Here is a 24024-nt window from a genome sequence, read left to right on the forward strand (position 1 = left end):
TTAATGATCCATGATAATACAGAAATACTAGCCCCACGAACCTATTATTTTAAAAGGAAAGTCACTGAAAGTAGTTGCGGAACTCCTAAGGAGAAAATATCTATATGCAAGGTCCTTTTACTTTTTCAGCTCTTTTTTAAAATGAATTTTCAGGTCTCATAATTAGTATTTATCCACCTTAATCCATTTATAGATCCTACTCAGCATTTTTAAATGTTATAAACATATAACTTACTTTCTGATCACAATTGCCCAGTCTTCTGTATAACTTCTTATACAATCTCTAACATGTGGATCCATTTCACTATTTTAAAAAAGAAAATTTTTTATAATTTAGACAGGAAAGCATTGATGTTTGTGAATTTGACTGCTGCATTCTTGTTCATATAACAGGAAACAACACAACCACAAGAAATAGGATCTAAATTTAAAAATGGAATGTAGCCTTTCTATAGTTACCCAAAACCCAGAAATAGGTAAATGTCTCTTTACCTTTCTTCAGGTACAGCTGAAACAAGGGTTCTGCAGTCCCTAGGACTATAAACCACTTCAATATCATCTGGAGGGAACTCAACCAAATCCCTTAGAGGCCCAGAATCCACAGCTAAGGGATGAGTAATGAGGTAATCTTCCAAATCCACTGGATCCACTGCTTCAGTAAGGGGCACCTTTATAAAGAGGGGTGGGCATGAGAGGTGGGTAGAAAGGAAGAGGTGGATGCAAGAATTTTAAAACTTTAAGCAAAGAAAATTTATTATTTTTTTAAAATATAATATGTTTGTGACCTAGTTATTTCTAAAATGTCAACAGATATTCAGCCAGATGCACTAAAGAAACCACAAGGTGTTGGCCTCATACTCCTTTATGCTTCGGGTCATACTCTCTTTGATCTTCTTGCTTAGATTCTGCCCATAACCTTCACATAAAAACAGTAAAGATAATTAACAGTTCCATAATACTTTACAGTGACAAAATGCTCGTTGAAGGAATTCTTTTTTATAGTTTGAAAGTTTCATTGCTAAGCTTCTTAACGGTGCTTTTACTTTGTACGCTGTTGTTGATAATCCTAGTAAAAATGTATAACCACACTGCAATACATTGAAAAATGGCCCTCCAAAGGATCTCCACATCCCAATCCACGGACCTTATATGTGAAAATAAATAAACAAATAAAACATAAAATAAAAGAGTGCCTGAAGACATCATTAAGGACCTTCAAATAGGGTCATTATCCTGGATTATCTTAGTCGGTCCTAAATGTAATCATATATATCGAAGAAAGAGGGAGGTTTGGGCCACACAAAAGCCATACGGAGACACAGCAAACAGATTTGAAGATTCTGGTCTTAAAGATGGAAATGATGTGGCCACAAGCAGCCAACAGAATCTGGAAGAGGCAAGAAACTGATTTTGAAGGGAGCCTCTGAAGAGGGTGCGACCTTGCCAAAACTTTGATTTCTACCCATTGATAGTAGCTATTATTATCATCATCATTGTGTGTATTCTCACTGAAGCCTCCCCAAACTCTGTAAGTTAGAGATAATTACTATTTCAATTCTACAAGTAAAGGCAATTGTGCTCAAATAAATTAATTTCTGAAAATAAAATAGCCACAAAATGATAGAACAAAAATTTAAACTGGGTCTTTAAGCCCTAAAATTCATGGTTTTCTCTCATAAGCATTCTATCTTAGCCATTCTACCAAGTACATAATACACTATCACAATGTTCTTGATAGAGAGAAAGAAGAAATTCATCAGGGAAAGGGAAATCTTTTTCAACTACTGTTGCTGAAAAAATTATCTATATGGGGGTGGAAATGAATCTTAATCCTTATATCATAACATGTACAAAAATGAACTTGCAACGGATCACAGATATAAACAATAATGCTAAAACTATAAAGCTGATAGAAGGAGTTATAGGAGTATGTCTTCAAAATTTGGAAGTATGCAAAGGTTTCTTAAACATGACAGAAAGGGATAATCATAAAAGAAAATCTGACACATCAAAAGACAGTTAAGAACACTGTGAATGTACTAAATGCCACTGAACTGTTCATTTTTTTTAATTTAAGAATTGTTCATTTTAAAATGGTTAATTTCTAGACTGTGAATTTTACCTCAGTAAATTATTTAAGTAAATAATGAAATGCCCCCCCCAAAAAAACAGCTAAGAAAATGAATAGGCAAGCCACACTAAAAGAAAATACTTACAAGATATATTTAATAAGGGACTGGCATCTAGAATACATAAAGAAGTCCTTCATCTCAACCGTAAAAACAAACTATCTTCTCAATTAAATGGGGGATAAGGGGAAGGTGATAAGACATTCACAAAGGAAGATGTAAGAATAGCCAGTTAGCACATGAAAAAGCACTCAACCTCAAAAGTTATGAGGAGGTACTTCCACTTCTAGGAAGATGGAGTAGACGTACTTTTCTCTATTATTCCCACTAATTACAACTACAAACACTTCATGTTGTTTATAAAATAAACACAAGATGACTCTGAAAGGTGGAGAGAGAAAAGGCACACCAACAGGGATCTCAGGACCCAAGGAACAGTACAGCAATGAGTTACTTAAAATTTCTTCTTGACTTAATATACTCCAGATTTGGAGCTAGAGAAGCCCACAATCTAGAAACACCAAAGAGCACAGGGGAAAAAAACCACCACCACCAACAACAAAAACCACCAAAGCCTGTTCTCCCCGGCCAAACCACCGAGAAAGCAACAGCTGAGCAAAACAGAAAACTCCTAGACAATAACCACCCTACTCCAGCCAAACATCACATGAAAAACTGTAGTCCCACCCATGTCCACAGCCACAAAGGCCAAATGGGGAGCTAGACTGACCCCCACTAAGCTGTAACACACCATTCCAATACTCCCCACCAGCATGATGTCAGAGAAGTCAGAGTAGGGAGCTGAGATTTTCATATCTACTGGAAGGTAATGAGTCCCCCACTCCTACAATGTCAATGGAGACCACACAGAGAATCTGGGCACCCATTCCCATGTATGTAGCAGTAACAAGGAACCCCTTCTCCTTACTGCTGGGACAGTGTCAGAATATATAATATAATACCTACAGGGTAAAAAGACATAAAGGTACAAAAGATTTCTGCACTTCACTCAAACTGGTAAAATGTCAATATTTATACATGATAAGTTATGTATATATATAATGCCTTATATTATATGTATTATAAGTCACTAAAAAGGCTATACAAAGATATGCAGTCAACAACACTACAGATAAATCAAAATGGAATTCTAAAAAAGTTCAGGCAACCCACAGGAAGACATAAAAAAGACACTAGAGAATCAAAAAGCAGAGAGAACAAATAAAAAATAAAATGGCAGATTAAAGCCCTTGCAGAATGATAATAATATTAAATGTAAATGGTCTACATACACCAATTAAAAAAAGAAAAGATTGGCAGAATGGATTTAAAAACATGATGCACCTCTATGGAATACAAAACACTCACTTCAAATAATATACTATAAGGAGGCTGAAAATAGAAGGATGGAAAAAGATATAACACATATACATTAATCAAAAGAAAGTAGACGTGGTTATATTAATTTCAGATAAAGTACCCTGACTTCAGTACAAAGAAAAGTATTGGATAAAGAGGGACATTACCTGATAACAGCTATGATTCACAGCACCTTAAATGTGGGCATGTACTAAACAAAAGAGCTATAAATTACATGAAGCAAAACTGATAGAGCTAAAGTAAGAAATAAGACATATCTACAGGTACAGTTGGAGACTCCAAGATTATCTCTCTCAACAACTAAAAGAAAACCAGACGGAAAAATCAAGAAGAATATGGTAAAATTCAATGCACCATCAACCAATAGGATCTAACTGACATTTATAGAACAGTCCGCCCAACGACAGCAGAAAAAAACACTCTTTTCAAAGGCCCAAAAAGTAAACACCAGGATAGACCATACCCTGAGCCTTAAAACAAACCCCAACAAATTTAAATGAACTGAAATCATACAGACTGTATTCTCTGACCATAATGTAATCAAACTAGAAATTATCAACAGAAAGATACTAGGAAAACCTCCAAACATTTGGAAACTAAACAACACAGTTCCAAATAATCCACGAGTCACAGAGGAGTTCTAAAAAGTGAAATTTAAAAATTACATTGAACTAAATGAAAATACAACATAAAATTAATGGAATGAAGTAAATGCAAATCAAAAACACAAGATATTACATCACATCCATTATGATGGCTATTACCAAAAAATGGAAAATAACAAGCGTAGGAGAGGATACAGAGGAAATGGAAGTCCTGTGCACTGCTGACGGGAATGCAAAGTGGTACGGCTGCAGTGGAAAACAATTCGGTGGTTCCAAAACAAAAAACAAAACACACAGAATTACCATCTGCTCTACCAAATTCACTTCTAGGTATACATTCCAAGAAATTGAAAATAGAGGCTCAAACAGATACTTGCACACTCATGTTCACAGCAGCATCATTACCAATAGCCAAAAGATGGAAACAATCCAATGTCCATCAACAGATGAATGGATAAACAAAATATAGTATACACATACAATGGCATATTATTCGGCCTCAAAAAGGAATGAAATTCTAACAAATGCTATAATATGGGTGAACCTTGAGGACATTATATTGAGTAAAATAAGCCAGACACAAATTGTACAATACAAATATTGTACAATTCCACTTACATGAGGTACATATAATAGACAAATTCATCGAGATAATAAATAGAACAGAGGTTACTATGGATTAGAAAGAAGTGGGGGAATATGAAATTACTGTTTAATGGGTATAGGTTTTCAGTTTGGGTTAATTAAAAGGTTCTGGAAATGGACAGTGGTGATGATAGTGGTGGAGGTTTGCACAACACTATGAATATACTTAATACCACTGAATTGTACACTGAGAAATGGTCAAACTGATAAATTTTATGTTATGTATATTTTACCACACTATAAATACACATATACACACATTTAAATAAACATTTTTTTGGAAACTTTATAAGTCAATGCTTCACACCCATGCATTATTTCTAGGGCAGTATATCTTTCAGGATTCAAAGTGTCACAAATGAATACTCAATGAAAATAAAGACAAAAGCTGGGAGTCCTTACATATGTCTAATTCAAAATTAACCTCTCCTCAAAGAATAGCCAACCATATCAAGAGATAAGTGTTAGGGTAGGGAAGTATCCTATGACACTCTTAAAAATACTAAATCACAGAAATGATAAATGATCTTGTTTTCTAAACTCACACAAAGTCGCTGGCTTTCTAGGTGTAATAATTAGCTAGACTTGTAGCAAGGAAACAAATTTATTTTTGCTACAAATGTCTCTACTCTCTCTGACTCCTATCAGAGACAACTGCCTGGGTTAATTTTGGGATGCTGTGATAAGCTGCTTACAACTATATATTACTTTGTAGGACTCCAAAGAAAGATCCTGTATTTACAGATCCAAGGAAGGAGATGCAACATGATTTTATAACAAAGAGCGACAGGGCAGTAAGCAGGGTTAAAGGATGACAAGAACCAATAGTGAAGCCCTATGGATTCTTTCACAGGCAATGTGACACACTGTCTTACTTCAACAATCACTGCACTGGAATTTTGACTAACATGTTTAGTGTTAAGATCTCTTTCAATCCCTTCTGGTGTACAATCAAAATTCTGGTACTTGATTAGTGGTTGTTTTGGTCTGGAGAAAAGGGGGATTAAAAGGATGATAGCCAAAGAGTTTCTTTTTGAGGTGATGAAAATACTCTAAATTGATTTGTAGTGATTGTACATATCTGTGAATATATGAAATCCAATGAATTGTAAATTAAATGAGTGAATTATATGGTATGTGAAATAAATCTCAATAAAGCTGTTTTTAAAAAAAATAGTTGAACATGAATCTAATCAGATATAGGAAATACAGAAGATAGAGAAACACATCTACAAGGAAGAAGTTTCAAAAAAGTTGAACCAGAACCTAATCTGTTACAGGAAATACAGGAGATAGAGAAACAAGTTTATAAGGAAGTAAACATAAAATCCGAATGGCAAGAAATTCTGTAGGACAACTAATGCAACTTCCTCAACAAGTCAATGGCATAAAAACAAATGAAGTTAAAAGTTGGGGGAGGGAGTAGTATTCCACTGTATGTTTGGACACATATATATATACACCACATCTTCATTATCCATTGGTCTGTTGATGGACACTTAAGTTGCTTCCGTATCTTGGCTATTGTAAATATTGTTGCTATGAACACTGGGGTACGTGCATCTTTTCAAATTAGTGTTTTCATTTTCTTGAAATGAATACCCAGAAGTGAAATTGCAGGATCATACGGTAGTTTTATTTTTAGTTTTTTGAGGAACTTCCATACTGATTTCCACGGTGGCTGCACCACTTTACATTCCAGCCAACAGCACGGAAAGTTTCCCCTTTCTCCACATCCTTGTCAGCACTTATTATCCCTTGTCTTCTTGAAGACAGCTATTCTGACAGGTGTGAGGTGATAGCGGATTGTAGTTTTCATGTTTTCTTGATGATTAGTGATGTTGAGCACTTTTTCATGTATCTGTTAGCAATTTGGATGACTTCTTTGGAAAACTGTCTATTTAGTTCTTCTGCCCATTTTTAATCAGACTGTCTTTCTGTTGTTGAGTTGTATGAATTCTTTATATACTTTGGATATTAACTCCGTATCTGATACGTGATTTGCAAAATTTTTCTCCCATAGGTTGCCTCTCATCTTGATAACTGTTTCTTTTGCTGTGCAAAAGCTTTTAAGTTTGATGTAGTTCCAATTTGTTGATTTTTGCCTTTGGTGTCTGTGCTTTTGGTGTCATATCCAGCAAAATCATTTCCAAGACCATTATCAAAGAGTTTCTTCTCTACATTTTCTTCTAGGGATTTTATAGTATCAGGTCTTATGCTTAAGAGACTTCGATCCATTTCAACTTAATTTTTATGAATGGTATAAGGCAGGGGACCAATTTTATTGCTCTACATGTGTTCATCTAGTTTTCCCAACACCACTTGTTCAAGAGACTATCCTTTAACCTTGGCTCCCTTGTAGAATATTAGTTGAACATATAAGCAACAACAAGGATGGATTTGGAGGGTATTATGCTTAGTGAAGTAAGTCAGACAGACAAAGACAGGTATTTTATGATATTACTTATATGTGGAATTTAGAAAATAAAACAAACTAGTGAATATAACAAAAAAGAAACAGACTCAGGTATAGAAAACTATACCAGTTGGGGTGCGGGCAAGATAAGGGTAGGAAATCAAGAGGTACAGATTAGTATGTGGACAATAAGTAAGCTAAAAGGATATATTGCACAGCACCGGGAATATAGCCAATATTTTATAATAGCTATAAATGGAGTACGACCTTTAAAAATAGTGAAACACTATGTTGTATACTTGAAACTTATTTTTAAAAAAAGTTGGGGAAGGGAAAAACTGCCCTTTTTTTAATGCAAGTGATCTAAGCCAAATTCCATCTGTGGATTTTGTTTAATCTCAATTTGAATAAACCAACTATAAAAAGATATGTGTGAAATAATCAAGAAAATTTAACATGCACTGGATATTAGATGATACCAAAGAATTACAGACTGTTAATTTTGTTAAGTGTGATAACAGCACTGTGGTTAAATTTTTTAAATGTCAATGTTTATACTAGTCTTCTACTTCTGTGTATGTTTGAAGATTCCCATAATTTAAAAAGAACTTTTTCAGAGAGAATACAAGAAGATAAATTGAAGTCAACAAGCTCTGACAACACTTTAAAGGAATTTTGTTGTAAAAAAAGAGCAAAGAAATATTGGAGGCTGGAGACTGACGGAAAAGTGGGGCAAAAAAAGCAGGATTTTTTTTTTTAAATGGGAGAAATAACAGCATGTTTGTGTACTGATGGGCATGACCCAGTAAACAGAGAGAAAACATGATGACATAAAAGGGAAGGGAAAATTACTAAAGTACTGTATTTGAGTAATTGAGAGAAGTTGGACTCTAGTTCACTAGTGACTCATTTTAAGTAAGTGATGAATAGATAGATAATACTGGTACAGATGATAAAAGGTGAACACACTTGGTGGTAGGAGTATATGGAAGTCCCTTCTGACTGCTTCAGTTTTTTCAGTGAAACAGGAAGCTAAGTCATCCTAAGAGTGAAAATGGGGAAGAGCAATTAGGGTTTAAGGAAAGAGTAGGAGGCATGAAATGAGTCAACTAAAATAGTGGGAGAATGAATGGACTAGGAAAATACAATGTTTGCCTCGCAATGCTAAAGCCTTCATGAGTTAGGGTCATAAATTTAAAGTGAGACCAGTCAATAGGATAGTGTGTTTTCTCCAGCCACACTCAGCTGCACAAGTGTAGGTATGAAGTAAGCAGAGAATTGGCTTAAACAGCACTGAGATTGTGCCAGTGACATGAGAAGTTAAGGATTTCAAGGGTATATGCAAGAGAGTAATTATAATGATCAACAAATAATTTAAGTTTGGTAAGAAGAGAAAAGAGGACATCAAGGGTTGAGAGACAGAAAAAAGTTAGGAGGATCATAGATTCCAGGTCCTGGTTGGGTTGGAGTCAGAGCACCAGAACAAGAGAGCAAGAAAGATAAGAAGTGGTAGCCAGAGAACAGGAAGCATAAAACTGAGATTACAGAAGGCTTACAGTTATTCATAATGACTAAATCTAGGGTACGACTATGGAAGTGAATAGTTAAGGTATATGCAATACAGGATGCAGGGAATCAGTAGAAAAGAGGAGTTCAAGACACTGAGAGGGTGTTAGAAGGATCATGTCCATGTACATTGAAATCACCCAGAAATCTACATATTCTAGAATGTCTCCAATCACATGTTACTGTTGTTAAAAGTAAATTCTATGTTTTAAAATTTTAACACAAACATGATAAACACGTCATTATAAGCCAATCAAACTATTATGCTCAGGCATACCATGTTTGTTCAATAATTGATACTGTTTCATAGCTAAATGTGCTAATATAACTCTACCCAAGTCAGGCCTCGTAATTACTTTTTTTTAGTTTTTGACATGTGGAGGTATATTTTTAATTCCTACTCCTACTATAACTAGTAAGTATCAGTGTTTTTATCATAACGGATTATCTTCACTCCAGCCTCTTTAGTAAGAAAACATATGTTTATGTCTCTGACACAGCCCTAGGCTTAAAGCAATAATTCGATAACTATATATTCTTTTCTAATAAAGGAAATAGATAATACTATGAATCCACATAATTATTTAATATTTACTTCAGTACCTATTATTTCTAGAATAGATTCCTAAATCTTAGGAATATGTATGAATCACCCTGGATCTGATAAGCTCTAATTAAATTTCAGAGTTGATTAAATCCTGGATGTAAAGTTTCAGAGTTGACTAGGAAATCAATACTTCTATAACATCTCCTAACACTCCCCTAACTTAAATTTCAGGGAAGAGTGAGACAGCAACAAATAAGGTTGTGAGACTAGTGATGGAACCCCATCTACTGGCTCTCTTCTTTCCACCATCCTTTCAGGGCCTAGTCAGAATACAACAGTGACATACCATATTTTAAATACGCTACTTACTGTGGTATGATGGGATATATTGCCAACAATGTTGAGGTTTTTGAGCAGCTGGGGAGAACCACTGTACTGTCCAGATATCTGCTTCCTAACTTCAGCAGCCACAGTTCTACAACAACAACAACAGCATATACATTTATTTTAAAAAGAAAACAATCTAGTTTAAAATGAGAGAAAGCTAAGTATATTAAAGATTCATTTAAAGAACAACAAATCTCAGCATATCAACGCTATTGATATTCTGGTAAACGCTGCTTATAATTACAGTAAAACATCTTTATAATGCTGATGTAGGGTACAAGAGTGACAGCCAAATTACATAAGGCTTTTCTTTTTTTGTATACTGCATTTCAGGGAACATACTCTGACTTATGATAGAGCTTTAAGCTACAGTAAGATTATATTGAAGTGTATATATTTTAAGGATATAAAATTAATTCTAAAATACTTTATAAACAAATCAACAAATGACAAGAATTAGGAAGAAAAACACTGTTCTTTCCTTTCTAATATCACCAGCCCTTCACTCATGCCCTAGAAAACTATTCCCTATTTTTACTAAACTTATAAAAAATGTCCTTTTATACTCTGGCATTAATGGCCTTCCATAATCTGACCCTAATCACCTTTCAGCCTTATATATCTTTCCCCAAATTTTTCTCAGTGAACATAAATTGTTTCCTAGAATGCTGTTTCTCTCATGTATCCACAAATTCAATTCTTAACTAATTTTAAAGGTAAAACTCAAATGGCGAGAATTCCATACTTCTAGACTCCCCGCAGTTAAAAATAATACCACCTTTCTTCAAACCTTCAGAGCATCTACCATAACCTAACTTCTTTTTCCTCCTTCCTAGCTATTTTTCTACATTTATGTTATGCCCTATATAAAGAGGCAGTGGTTTCATTAATTGCTATTTTCCATAAAATATTTAGCATATGGCTTTTAAAACAGAGAAATGTCTAGCCCTATGAAATATATATTATTGCTGAATTTATTGACAAGTGAAGTAAATCACAAATGTATTACCATATCTTGACCAATAAGTCTTTATTTGAATCCGGATTACAGTTTAGAAGTTCCACAATTTCAGGCTGGTTGTTGACCCTTTGGGGAATACTAGTATTTCAAATTTACTTATATAACATTTCTAAAACAAAAGTATTTTAGACATTCAAATGACCTTGTAACTTATTAATCTCTGTATTCCTTAGATTTCACAAATTATAAACTGAAATATTCAGTCTTAAGTCCAGTAACTAAGTAACTTCCTCACATTAGTAATATTTTTACTAAGTAAAAACTGTAACTCAAGAACAAAATAAAGCCACCTACTGATGGATTTTGTGCAATTATTTTCCTGATGTCAATATCTAACCACCACCCTATAATTATCAACTGGCCACTTCCCTATTTTATAAAACTTGTCCTCTGTTTTTTCACTTTTTTCCAAAAAATAAACCCCACTTTCTTCCTACCATCCCATTGCACATAAAGTGAAACAGGCCTACTGCCCTTGATTCTGGGCCAGCTTGATGATACTTTTATTCTGGAGTTTTCTCAAACTAATGGTTGAATTCAGAGCCCGGAACATCTTAGTGCTCATTCGAATTTCCAGCTAAATTCTGGAAATCTCATTTCCCCAAAATTACCCAAATGTATGATATAATCTTTCCCCCTCTTTCTTCTCTTCCATACTTCCTTCCTTTTTTCATATTCAATCATTCCACACACTAGCACTGTTATGAGCTAACCACTCAATTAGAAATTTCTGATACAAAGGTAAGAGTTATTCTTTAAGGTTCAAGATACTTAATTAACTCAACTTTTTCTTTATGGGTGACTTGAGGTACTTGAGATCATATCTGTGTTTTATAAAAGGCTAATTTGTTATTCATAGTTGCCAAAACTTGGAAGCGTATCCTTCAATAGGTAAATAGATAAACTATGATACATTCATACAATGGACTATTATTCAGCAATAAAAAGATATGTGCTATCAAGCCAAAATAAGACATGGAAGAACCTTAAAAGAATACTGCCAAGTGAAAGAAGCCAATCTAAAAAGGCTACAATACTGCATAATTTCAACTATTTCACATTCTGGAAAAGGCAAAACTATGGAGGGGGAAAAAAAAACAGTGGTTGTCAGGGGTTGAGAGAGGAGAGGAAAAGGAAGGGAGGAAAAAGTAATGCACAGGGGATTTTTAGGGCAGGGAAACTATTCTGTATGATACTATCATGATGAATACATGTCATTATACATTTGTCAAAACAAATAGAATGCACAACACAAAGAGTAAACCTAACGTAATCTATGGACTTTAGTTAATAGTAATGTATCAATACTGGTTTATCAATTACAACAAATGTACCACACTAACACAAGATGTTAATAAGAGGAAACTCGGCTGGGGAGTAAACTTGGGAACTGTACTTTCCACTCTTCTGTAAACCTAAAAGTGCTCCCCCAGAAAGTCTATTAATTTTTTAAAAAGTAAATAAATAAAAGACAAACTCAGAACAGACAAGGGGAGAAGAGAAGAGGATAAAGAAACAATTAGAGGCTTAGAGATGAAAGCTAGAGAGGGAAGGTGATCTTTGAAGGAGGACACAGATGCAGGAGAGGGCAAAGGGCAAATTCTGTAAGGCCTCTGGATGTGAGAGGACAGGAACATACACTTCAGTCTGGGACCCCCCCTTAGGCCTTTTAAGGAAGCTTACTGTGAATCTTCAGTATTATGTTTAGTTTTAAAGACCTTACAATCTCCTGACCCTGTTGTCAAGACTGAAATGAGAATATGAAAAAGCCTTTAAAAAGAGACAGAGAACAAACACACTATTTCTATGCTCCTGAGTGCTACTTGACTCAGTCTATCAACCTCAGAACTACCTCAGTGTTTCTGTTCCTCAGTGTCTCTGGGGCTAAGCCATGAGTAACCAGTACTGTAAACTGCTGTATTTCATCAAATTCAAGATCTCACTAATTGTTAAGATTTGCTATTACTTCAGATACAGCTAAGAAAGAAAAACCTCACTAATTAACCATTACCCCATCAATTAACTGAAAGACATCCTGATTTCAGAAAATGTTAAAAAGTGAAACAAAGTTTAAAATATGATTACTTCAAAAAAAGACAATCTTTCATTTAATAACAGAGACATATAAAAGATAATCCCTATGTTACAAATATCAGTTAAAATCCTTTATCATAGATTACTTTTTCCAGCAACATTTTTCATATTCCTAATGATAGCTCATAAAAGTAAAGCAATACAAGGAAGTCTTTCTTACTTCTAATAAACTATTAATATTATATAATTAAGCATTACATAATTAAGAATTGTTGGGGTTTTTTAATGTGGAAAAACAGTATTATAATAATGGAGGAAAAATGTCCTTATATTTTAGAGACACAAATGATGTCTCTAAAATTATTTCTACATGACATAATTTCCCCGAAATGAGAATAATTTGAAAATAAGAAATCATTTCCAAACTGAGCTATAATGGTAATAAAAATATCTGCAACCCAGACAAAGGATGTATTTATACTGAGACCCTCTATATGGAAAGATTTCATGGAATGGTGAGGAAATCTTCCCAAATAAAAAAAACAATCTCTCTTAACCGTACTATCGTCCAAAGCATGCAAGACAAGAAATGTGATGAGTAAAGACAGTTCCTGATATCAGTTAAAATCCTTTACCATAGATTACTTTTTTCAATAACATTTTTCCTATTCCTAATGATAACTCATATAAGTAAAGAAAGACAAGGAAGTCTTTCTTACTTCTAATAAACTATTAACATTAACTGCAAAGTGGGAAGAAGAATAGGTCAAAAATTCCAGTTACTAATGCTCCTAAATTATAATAGCAGAATATCTTCTTCCCCTCCCAAAAGAACTTGATCCAATATTTGACCTATTTATCTCCTTATCAACTCTCTCCATTTCCGAAAGCTCCTTCACTCTGTCAATGTGCATCAAGGTTTTTACAAAAAAAAGCACTCATTAAGGCCATTCACCATGGGAAGGGGGAAATAACCAACAAAGGACGCATATCCTGAGGGAAAATTATGTTGCACTTAACCTTTCCTCTAACCTCCTCCCACTGTTAGATACACCATGAACCATGATTTCCATAATGTCTCAAGGCCAATCTGGGCCTCTCTCATCTCTAGTCATTCTTCATGGAACCAGAAGTAAAGCTTCAGTAAAGATGAGTAAAGAGAGTTTAGACTAAAATAAGAGTTTAATTGAGCTACTCCTATAAACTCACAAATAATATCTGCAATGTAATATGTCAAATAAAAGAACAAGATCTCTTTGAACTGGCACTGTTTAAACCAAAGATACAACTCCGGGAAGAAGTGTAAGGCAATATATCACGGAATATACCAGGTAAGGGAACATATCAGCAACAAGACAAAAAAGGGCTAGTTAAAAATACCCAGAAGTGAAAGGACAAGAACAGGCGACACTCCAAAGCTGTGACTACCCAAGTCCAAGACTGGTGATTGATGGGTTGAATCATAGTTCCACCATTGTGTACAGCTGGTATTAAAAACAAAAAAGAAGCAAAATAAAGAAAACAATAGATTAAAGAAATGCAACGTAGTATCACCTTTCAAGCATTTGTGCCCAAAATGTTTAACCTGAATTGAATCAAACCTATATGAAATACAGAGAACAGTTTAACAAGTTAATACTAGAGGAAGCAATTAGACAAAAACCAGAAGAAAGGTCATTCTATATGTCAAGTCTATTCAACAAGTCAATGTGATGGATAAATAAATAAAAGTAGTGGGCTAAGTTTTAGCATAAAAAAAGAATTAAGACTGAAAAATAAAGTCTATTTAAAAGGGGGAAAGAAGACTCAAGAAATATAACCAAATGCAACAAATGGTTCTTAATGGGATCCTGGCTGAACAAACCAGCTACAAAAGACATTCTTGGGGATAATAAGAAATTTGAACATGGACAAGGCATTACATAATTACGACTTGTTGGCTTTTTAATGTGGGAAAACAGTATTATAATAATGTAGGAAAATGTCCTTATATTTTAGAGACACAAACGATGTCCATAATTTAGCTTAAAACTCTTCAGTTATTATTACTCTGCCTTAATGGGGAAAACTAGCAAACTAAATATAGAATACAGATAGGGCAAAGTGTATTTACTCTTTAAGAGTATAATACTCTTCAAGAAGTATATCATGTCCTCCATGAAGTCCTGTCTGATTAATTCCTTTCTGTTTCACTCAGGTTAGACACTCCTCCTCTGTGCTTTCAAAGCATTTCGTCTTTATCTGCATTCATTCAAGGAGTTTCCAGGAGTCTAGTAAGGACAGGCAGCAGACTAGCCAGACTGCTTTCTACCATGGAATAAGAACCTGGCCTTGCCTGTCTACTCTTGCAGACATAGAACTTGACTTCAGAGGTAGGAAAGCCCAACGTTTGTAAACATTCTCTTTAATAGAAGCACATACACTGCAAAGTAGATTTTTCTAGAATAGCAGTAATGCAATCCTCCAATACAAAAATATGGTGGGGAAAAAAAGGTACAGTGAAGTATCAAGAAATCTGGATTCTCAGGCCTGGCACACTCTCACTCTTCAAAGGAAATTCTGGAACCTCCCTGAGCAATGAGGGAGGACAAGGAAACTTCACTTCTGAAAGGAGTACGCTATTGGCTCTTTTTTTGTATAAATGTTTAAGAGAAAACTAATGTCTGTCATTAAAGAAAATGTCTATTTTTAAATTCTGTCTAGTGGCACTTATCTATCAAGAACCATCTCACGATAACCAAACAATACCTTTGAAATCTATTATCTCCTTGCAAGGAACTAAGCAATTAAAAGGTGGGGCTTCATTTTACTTAACTTTGCACTCTCTAGCAGAGTGCTTAACACATTTTGGGAGCTTAATAAATGTTCATAAAGCTGAAGTGAAAAAAGTGAGAACAAAGAGAAATTCGTAATTCCTCCTCCCAAAAGTAGTTCAATAAGAATGCTAGAATGGAACAACTGATATGAGCTTCTTGAGGGCAGGAACTACATCCCACTAATCTTTACATCCTCAGTATCTAAGATCATGGAGATAAAGGGGAGGGAGACAGAGGAATGGAGAGACAGGTATAAGAGTGGAGAGAGAAAAAAGAGGGCAGGGAAAAAGGATGAACTTAGAGACCGCCTAGCATATGAACTCTCCAAATGTTTTTCAGAGAAAACTAATCTATAAGCATTGTTGGTTTCTAACTGATTGGAAAGAGACAAGAAAGTACACCTTTTTATTTTCTACTAATTCTATCAATTATTTATCAGGTAAATGTTTGCTGGGGAAAAAAAATCTGAAACTACAGAAGAGTTCTAAATGTACAACCTTTTCTTTAAGAGCCTAGTTGACATCATTATTATGCCATTTGTTAACTGGCAAGTTAAAAAACTACTACTGAAACACAATTCTCTCCTATTCCATGTGAAACTTCTTTTTAAACAATGTTTTAACAAGATAACATGTTTACTTATCTCAAAGTAGTCTCTAATATGTCTTAGCGTGTCTGCAAAGGACTGGTTCCAGAACTACATTCAAGCTCCACAATTATGCAAATAAAGTTACTATAAGAAATAAAGAAAATAGGATTTTCCGTATGGAGAAAAGATGAAGAAAACAGCTTGGTAAAGGAAGACATCTTTTTTTAAAAAAGTAAATAAAAGAAATATGTGCATGGTATTGAATACTCAGACTTCACAAAGTAAAAACAAAAGGTAGATTTCTCTACCATTTCCAATCCCTAGTCCTGTTCCCCACATGTAACCACTTAAGATTTTCTTAGTTATCCTTCAAGAAAAAGATGTGTATATATCAGCATGTATATAAGAAATCCTTATTTTTTTTAATGTCCACATATAACATCATACATAACCTTTTCTTGATATCTTACATTATACACTTAATGTACCTTGGGAATTTTTTATATTAGCACATAAAATAATAATATTCTAGCAAGTATTTATCAAGCACTTACAATGTGCCAGATACTGTGTAAATTGTTACATATGTTATACCTCGTTTAATCTTATGAAAAACTGTAATGTAAGCACTACATTAGGCTATTGAAGTTTCAAGAAGTTCAGATCACATAATCAAAAAGGAATAGCACTAAGATCTGGACATAGAGAGCCCCCAATCTTAACCACCATCCTTCCTTTCGTCTGGTATAGAGTCCATGATATGGATAACTACAATATACTTAACCAGTCCCTGCTGGTAGACATTAGGCCATTTCTAGTTTTTGTAAAGATCATCACTGAAATGGAAGCTCCAATGAGAGATTTTGTCTAAATCAAAAATTAAGGGTGATTTTTATTTTCTCTTTTAGGCTTCTGGTATTGCCAAATTTTCTGCAGTACCATATATTATTTTATAGTCAGAAAAAAATAGGTGTTTTTAAACTTCAAAAATAAAGTAACTTTCCCAAGCTTATGAAAGGCAGAGGCAGGGTCTGAATTCAGTTCCATAAAGCTCCTAAGGCCTTTTTTCCATGGAAGCAAGCTTTCAAAGGTAAACAATTCTAGTTATAGTTCATTTTAATGATTTCTCTATTCCTCAGAACCTAACCTATGAGGTCAATTAAAAACACCCAGTAAAACTGTCTGGTGTATACAGTAACATAATAATAGGATCACTATAATAACTACCGCCACTGCTGTGATGTTCCCTATCTTCCATGGATGCCTAAACAAAACTTCCATCTGAGGCGCTGTCACTTATAAGTTACCCTGTGTTAAATTCTCGAGGAATTTAGGTCCAGAGTGGGCCAACAACCACTAAAAGGGCCCATGAAAACAAAAACACATACAGGTTGATTTGTGAAACCAAAGAACAGAAACAATCCTTCTATACAATACACTTAACATTTAAGACATAGTTCCTTTTGGGGGAGGATGAAAAAAAAAAATTTCAGATGACTCATGTATTCCATCTGACACTATTTTGGGATAACATTTAAGTCAAAGATTTAGAAAGCAACATATTAAGGAGACTTAGGTGTCTCCATCATTGTGATCGACAGCATTTCACTATATCTCAATTTCCTCAACTAAAACATGGTGATAATATCGCTCCCTACTTCATGGAACATATTCAGTTATAACTAGAGAAAAAAAGATTTTAAAGTTTAGTATTTGAAAAATTAACACTGATCTGCAATTTGCAACTAAAAAGAAAACTGAGAGGGGAAAACCTCTGCTGTTAAAAAGTCAATCCTCCCAAAAGGAGATAAATTTATGCTCAATTCTAACCTACTTCATAAAAATAAAGTCAGAATCTCCTTACCCACAGGTATACAAATTATATCCTGGTGTAAACTGTGTACAACTAGTTAGTTCCTAAATCCTGCTCATCCTAAATTTTAAATACTTCTCAAACCTTTGTCCCCTCCCTCCCTTTCCTACAAATAATGTTGTACCATTATAATGGTCAAAGTCGGAAAGCTTTCCTCCTTAGACTGGAGAGAAAACAAGGTTGCGGGCTCTCACCACTTATATTCAACACTGTAGGAGGATCTAGCCAGCGAAACAGGGGAAGGAAGGAAGGAAGGAAGGAAGGAAAGAAAGAAAGAAGGGAGGGGGGAAGGAAAGGGAAGAAATTAAAGATTAGTAGGGAAGAAATAAAATTACCTTTAATCACAGACAATATAATTCTGTATGCAGAAAATCTTAAGGAATCCACCAAAAATTATTAGAACTCTTAAATGAGTTCAGCAGGGCAGAGTTTGTAAGTTCAATATTCAAAAATCAATTGTGTATCTACATACTAGCAATGAACAAACCAAAAAATAATTAAATCCATTCATGATAACATCAAAAACAATAAAATACTTAGAAATACATTTAGTAAAAGAAATGCAAGACTTGCACAATGAAAACCTTAAAACTTTGCTAAGAGAAATAAACAAGCCCTAAATAAATGAAGAGATAGCCCATGTTCGTGGATTTGAAGACTTAGTATTGTTGATCGCAGTTCTCCCCAGACTAATCTACAGGTTCAATGTAATCCCTATCAAAATCTCAACAGAATTTTTTCAGAAATTGGTGAAATTTAGTTGATATTGATTTAAAATATTTACGGAAATTCAAAAAAAAATCCAGAATAGGCAAAACAATTTTTTAAAAGTTAAAGGACTTATACTTCCATAAGTCAAGTGTTACTGTAAAATAACAGTAACCAGAACAGATTGAAACTGTAAGGACAGACATACAGATCAGTGAAACAGAACTGAGTGTCAAGAAATAATCTCTTACATTTATGATTAACTGATTTTTGACAAAGGTACCAAGTTAATTTAATGAGATGAAGACGTCTTTCCAAAAAAGAGTGTCGCAACAACAGAACATTCACATATAAAAGATGAATTTAGACCCTCATCTCATACTGTGCACAAAAACTAATGCAAAATGGATCATAAACCTAAACAGCTAAAACTATAAAAACTTCTGGAGGAAAACAGAGAAGGAAATCTTCTTGACCATAAATTGAGCTGAGTCTTAGGTAACAACACCAAAATCATGATCCATAAAAGAAAAAAAATTGATACACTGGACTTCATCAAAACTTAAAATCTTTGTGCTTCAAAATTCAACACTAAGAAAATGAAAAAACAAACCAGACAGGGAGAAAATATTTGCAAATCATACATCTAATAAAAAAATTGTATCTAGAGCATACACAGAACTCCTACAACCCAAGAACAAGATAAATAATCCAATTTTTAAATTAGCAAAAGATTTTGAAAGATATTTCACTAAGAAGATATGTGAATGGCCATTAAGCACAAGAAAGACATCAATAATCATTAGGGAAATGCAAATCAAAACCATAATGAAATGCCACTTCACAAGTACTGATACACACTACCACATGGACAAACCTTGAAATATTATGCTAAGCGAAGGAAGCCAGATACAAAAGGCTACATACTGTATGATTCCGTTTATGTGATATGTTCAGAAAAGGCAAATTTAGAGAGAGAGACAGACAGACAGAAAGTATATTAGTGGTTGCCTGGAGCCTGGGATGGAACCAGGGAGTGACTATAAACTAGCATAAGGGATTCAGGGGAGTAATAAAAATGCTCTAAAACAGGACTGTGGGTTACAATTTCACAACTTTATAAATTTACTGAAAACCACTGAATGGCACACTTAAAAAGAATTAATTTTATGGTATGTAAAAGTATCTCAATAAAGTTGTTTTTTAAAAAGGATGGATATGGTTGGAACTGCTCTGTGAAAATAAGGGGAAGGAACTGCTTATTAGTCAGAGAAAGAATGATGAAGACAGGAAAGCGGGGAGCTGGAGTAGAGTCACTAAGAAAGTTCTGCACTCTCAAATCCCTGTATCTTTAGCAAAGTTTCAGAAAATCATTCAATGGCTGATATGAGTGAAGGAGTTCAGGTTTCTGGTGTCACAGGACAAATATGGACCACCTTATGATGATGCAGGAGTGCAGGTCCAGAGAGAAGCATGGGAAAGCCCAAAAACAAAAACCAAGCAGACCTCCTTGGGAGGCTCCGAGGTGGCAGTAGGGTAAGAACTAAACAAACTTAAGACACAGGGGATCCACAGCTGGCATCAGGTTACCCTGGTTTTTCCTTTGTTTTTTGCATTTCACCAGGTGCATTTAAATTTTATACGTATATAGTATAGCTGACTATATAGCTATATATTTAAATAATTATAGTGATTCTGCACAACTTAAAATTACTCATTTTAAAGAACATCTGTTGTTTTGGTGACCAGCACTCTGGCCCTCCTTTTGGTTAGAAATTCCTTTTTGGTAAGAAACTCATTCCTTGAGATCGAGTGTTGCTGACACCATCACATCTCTCACCCAAGCCACAGAGAAGGACATACGACCCAGAATTGGCCAGAGTCCCTTATATCCCTAAACACAGTAACTGGTTCAAAAAAGGACATATGATCCAAACTAGACTAGTAACTAAGTTCCTGGATCTTTTCTGCCAGAAATAAACTTGTAGGATTTGAGCCTGGGGATGCCAATTCTTCATTACAATGGGTAACCATTTTGTGGAAAATCTAGCCAAGACATAAAGATAAGAGGCCTACTGACATCATCTGTATCCCTGGAACCAAAATACTCAATTATACGAGTCAATAGTTTTTTGTGCTTGCAAATTAATCTGATTTGAGTTTCTGTCTCTTGCAACCAGAAAGTCTCTTCTATAAAAGGCCACTGCAAAAGCAGTAAGACATCTCAAGCATTGCAAAAGGGGTCCAAAAATGCAACCCAGAAGTGAAACGGAGCTAACTCCCCGGGGAGATTAAATTGACTACTGGAAAACAGGTTGTTGGAGAAAAGCAGGTAGATAAATTTCCTTTTCTTCCAGAGTCCCATCTACAGATCTGAGAAACTTCCTCTGTCCAAAGATATCCTGCGTCGCTGAGCAAGCATACTTGCTAAACAATCTCTCTCCAGCTCTTTGTGAAGCAGTAGTCAACAAGACAATGTTGAACAGATATACTGTACAGTCTGCAGACCAAGACAAAAAGATAAATCAGTCATAAGGTTTATAAAGGACGAAACAAAAATTCTTGATTTTCAGACGATGTGGCTGTCTACACAGAAAACACAAAGGCCACAGGGCACTAAGTAGGTTGATTGCAGTCTGATCTTCCCCATCAGCTTGGTTCAGTCTGCCCTGTAACAGGAGTTTCTCAACCATGGAGCTGAAATATGAGGCCTCTTGAAAAAGACTGACCCTGTGTTTTCCTGAAAAAGCATAATAGTTCTGCCTAAATCAGTCCTACAAGGCTTTTGTGTAACCTGAAGACAGTCCAGAGTTGATGTAACCTGAAGACTGTCCAGAGTTGAAAAGTCTGTGCCCATTCTGAAGAATCAAGGATTATCATTAAACTTTGGCAAAATTTTCAAAAAAAAAAAAAAAAGGAAATAAAAAAGAATCCACAGATTTCTAGAATTAACAAGAGTTTAGCAAGGTATATAGCTTGTTATATACCTAGGGTAAATTGTTATATACCTTGGAATAAACCTAACAAAAAATATGCAAGAACCTTATAGAGAAATTATAAAATTTCATTGTGCCATATAAAGAAGACCTAAATAAATGGAGAGATACACCATGATCATAGATTGGAATCAGTATTATAAAAATGTCATTTCTCCCCCAAATTGATAGTAGATTTAATGCAACCCCAATTAAATTCTAATAGGATTTGGGAGTTTTTTGTTTCTTTGGTTGGCTGGTTTTGGTAGATTCCAAAATATACATGGAAATTTAACAGCTAAGAGCAGTAAACACAGTTTTTTAAAAGGTGGGAGGATTTATTCTACTTAATTCTGAGAATTATTATAATGAAAATTGTTTACAATTAGTGAAAAAATGTATAACTGGACCAGTGGAACAAAATGGAGAGCCCAGAAAAAGCCCCACAAATAAGGACACACAATCTATTACAGAAGTGGTAGGACAGATCAATTATGAGTTATGAGTTATCAAAAACTCATAACTCCTATATATAATCCACTCTGATAAAAAATTAAAATTTCAAACCACACACATAACAAGTCCGGGTAAAATATAAACCTAAATATACAGGATACAACTACAAAGTTTATGATAAATCAGATGATGATTTTAATGACCTCAGGGTAATAAAATATTTCTTAAACAAGACCCCAAAAGTACTAACCGTTAAAAAAAACAAAAAAAAAGACTGATAAACTGCATTAAAAGTGAGAACTTAGTTTGCAAAAGACTCCATAAAAAGGATTAAAAACAAACCACAGGATAGGAAAAGATATTTGTAATAGATATAACCAATAAATGACTAATATCCTGAATATGTATAAAGTACTCACACAAATCAATAAGAAAAAGACAGAATCCAAAGGGATAAAACCAAAGGAAAATGGTAAATTATTTAAATAGGCAATTTACAAAAGAATAAATTCAAATGGTCAAAAAATATACAAAACAGGGCTAAATCTCATTAACAATCAAGTAAATACATATTAAAACTTTTACATAAAGAAGTTGTGGTACATTTATACAATGGAATACTACTCAGCCACAAAAAATAATAAAATAATGCCATTTGCAGCAACATGGATGGACCTGGAAATCGTCATTCTAAGTGAAGTAAGCCAGAAAGAGAGGGGGAAATATCATATGCTATCACTCATATGTGGAATCTAAAAAAAGAAAAAAGACACTAATGAACTCATCTACAGAACAGAAACAGACTCACAGACATGGTACACAATCTTGTGGTTACGAGGGGGAAGGAGGTGGGAAGGGTTAAATTTGGAAGTTTGAGATTTGCAATTAACTCCTATATATAAAAATAGATGAAAAACAAATTTCTTCTGTGTAGCACAGGGAACTACATTCAGTAACTTGTAATAATGTTTAATGAAAAAGAGTATGAAAGCAAATATATGTATGTATATGTATGGCTGGGACATTATGCTGTACACCAGAAACTGACACACTGTAACTGACTATACTTCAATTAAAAGAAAAAAATACATATATATATAAAATGGAAAAGAATCTAAAAATAAAATACATATGTGTATGTATATATATATGGCTGAATTGCTTTGTTGTACACCTGAAACTAACAATGTGAACCAACTACACTTCAAAAAAAAATTTAAAAAAAAACAAAAAACTTTTACAATAAGATAGCATTATGCACCCACCAGATTGACAAAAATGAAAAAGCTGGCAATACCAACTGATGGTAACTATATAAAGCAACATTATGGGAGTGTAAATTTCTACAACTATCTTAGAAAACAGTCTGGCACTGCCTAATAAACTTGATGATAAATAAAACTGCCAGGACAAGCAATAAAGACCCAGCAATTCCACACATGGGTATAACCTGGAAAAACTTATGTATGCATGTACCAGAATATATGTATAGGAATGTTTATAGGAACATTGTTTCTAATAGTCAAAAACTGTAACAATCCAAATGTCCACCTACTGTAGAAAAGAAAATTGTGAAAATTTATACAATGAAATAATACAAAGCCATGAAAAATAAATGAACTTCAACTACCTTAACATCACGGCTGAATCTCACAGATATAATTTTGAGCAAAGAATTACAACAGAAAAGCATACAAACATACAGTATGATTTTATTTAAATGAATTCAAAAACAAAAAAAAATCACATTGCTTATGGATGCATTCATAGGTAATAAGAAAAAAGAAAAGCAAGGAAATGGTTATCCCAAATGTAAGGACAGCATCTGGGGGCAGTCTGAAGGGAAGGGTAGAATTTAGAAAAGAAGAGGCAGGATA

At 34.2% G+C, this 24024-nt stretch overlaps 1 protein-coding gene across 12 annotated transcripts in view; it reads right to left on the reverse strand.

Moving 5' to 3' along the window:
• Positions 1-24024, reverse strand: part of DOCK7 (dedicator of cytokinesis 7) — a 178822-nt gene that overhangs the window by 149286 nt on the left and 5512 nt on the right. For all 12 annotated transcript variants that reach the window (XR_004325106.1, XR_004325107.1, XM_032494450.1 and 9 more), the window contains exons 2-4: positions 9658-9763; positions 493-668; positions 236-304 (exon numbers count right to left, since the gene is read on the reverse strand). Coding sequence is in view for 10 of the 12 variants with exons in the window: in XM_032494450.1 (XP_032350341.1) it covers positions 236-304; positions 493-668; positions 9658-9763 (351 nt within the window). In the remaining 2 variants the exon portion in view is untranslated. The remainder of the gene's footprint in view (positions 1-235; positions 305-492; positions 669-9657; positions 9764-24024) is intronic.

The sequence above is a fragment of the Camelus ferus genome, chromosome 13 (genome assembly GCF_009834535.1).
Source record: "Camelus ferus isolate YT-003-E chromosome 13, BCGSAC_Cfer_1.0, whole genome shotgun sequence".
NCBI classification, from domain to species: domain Eukaryota; kingdom Metazoa; phylum Chordata; class Mammalia; order Artiodactyla; family Camelidae; genus Camelus; species Camelus ferus.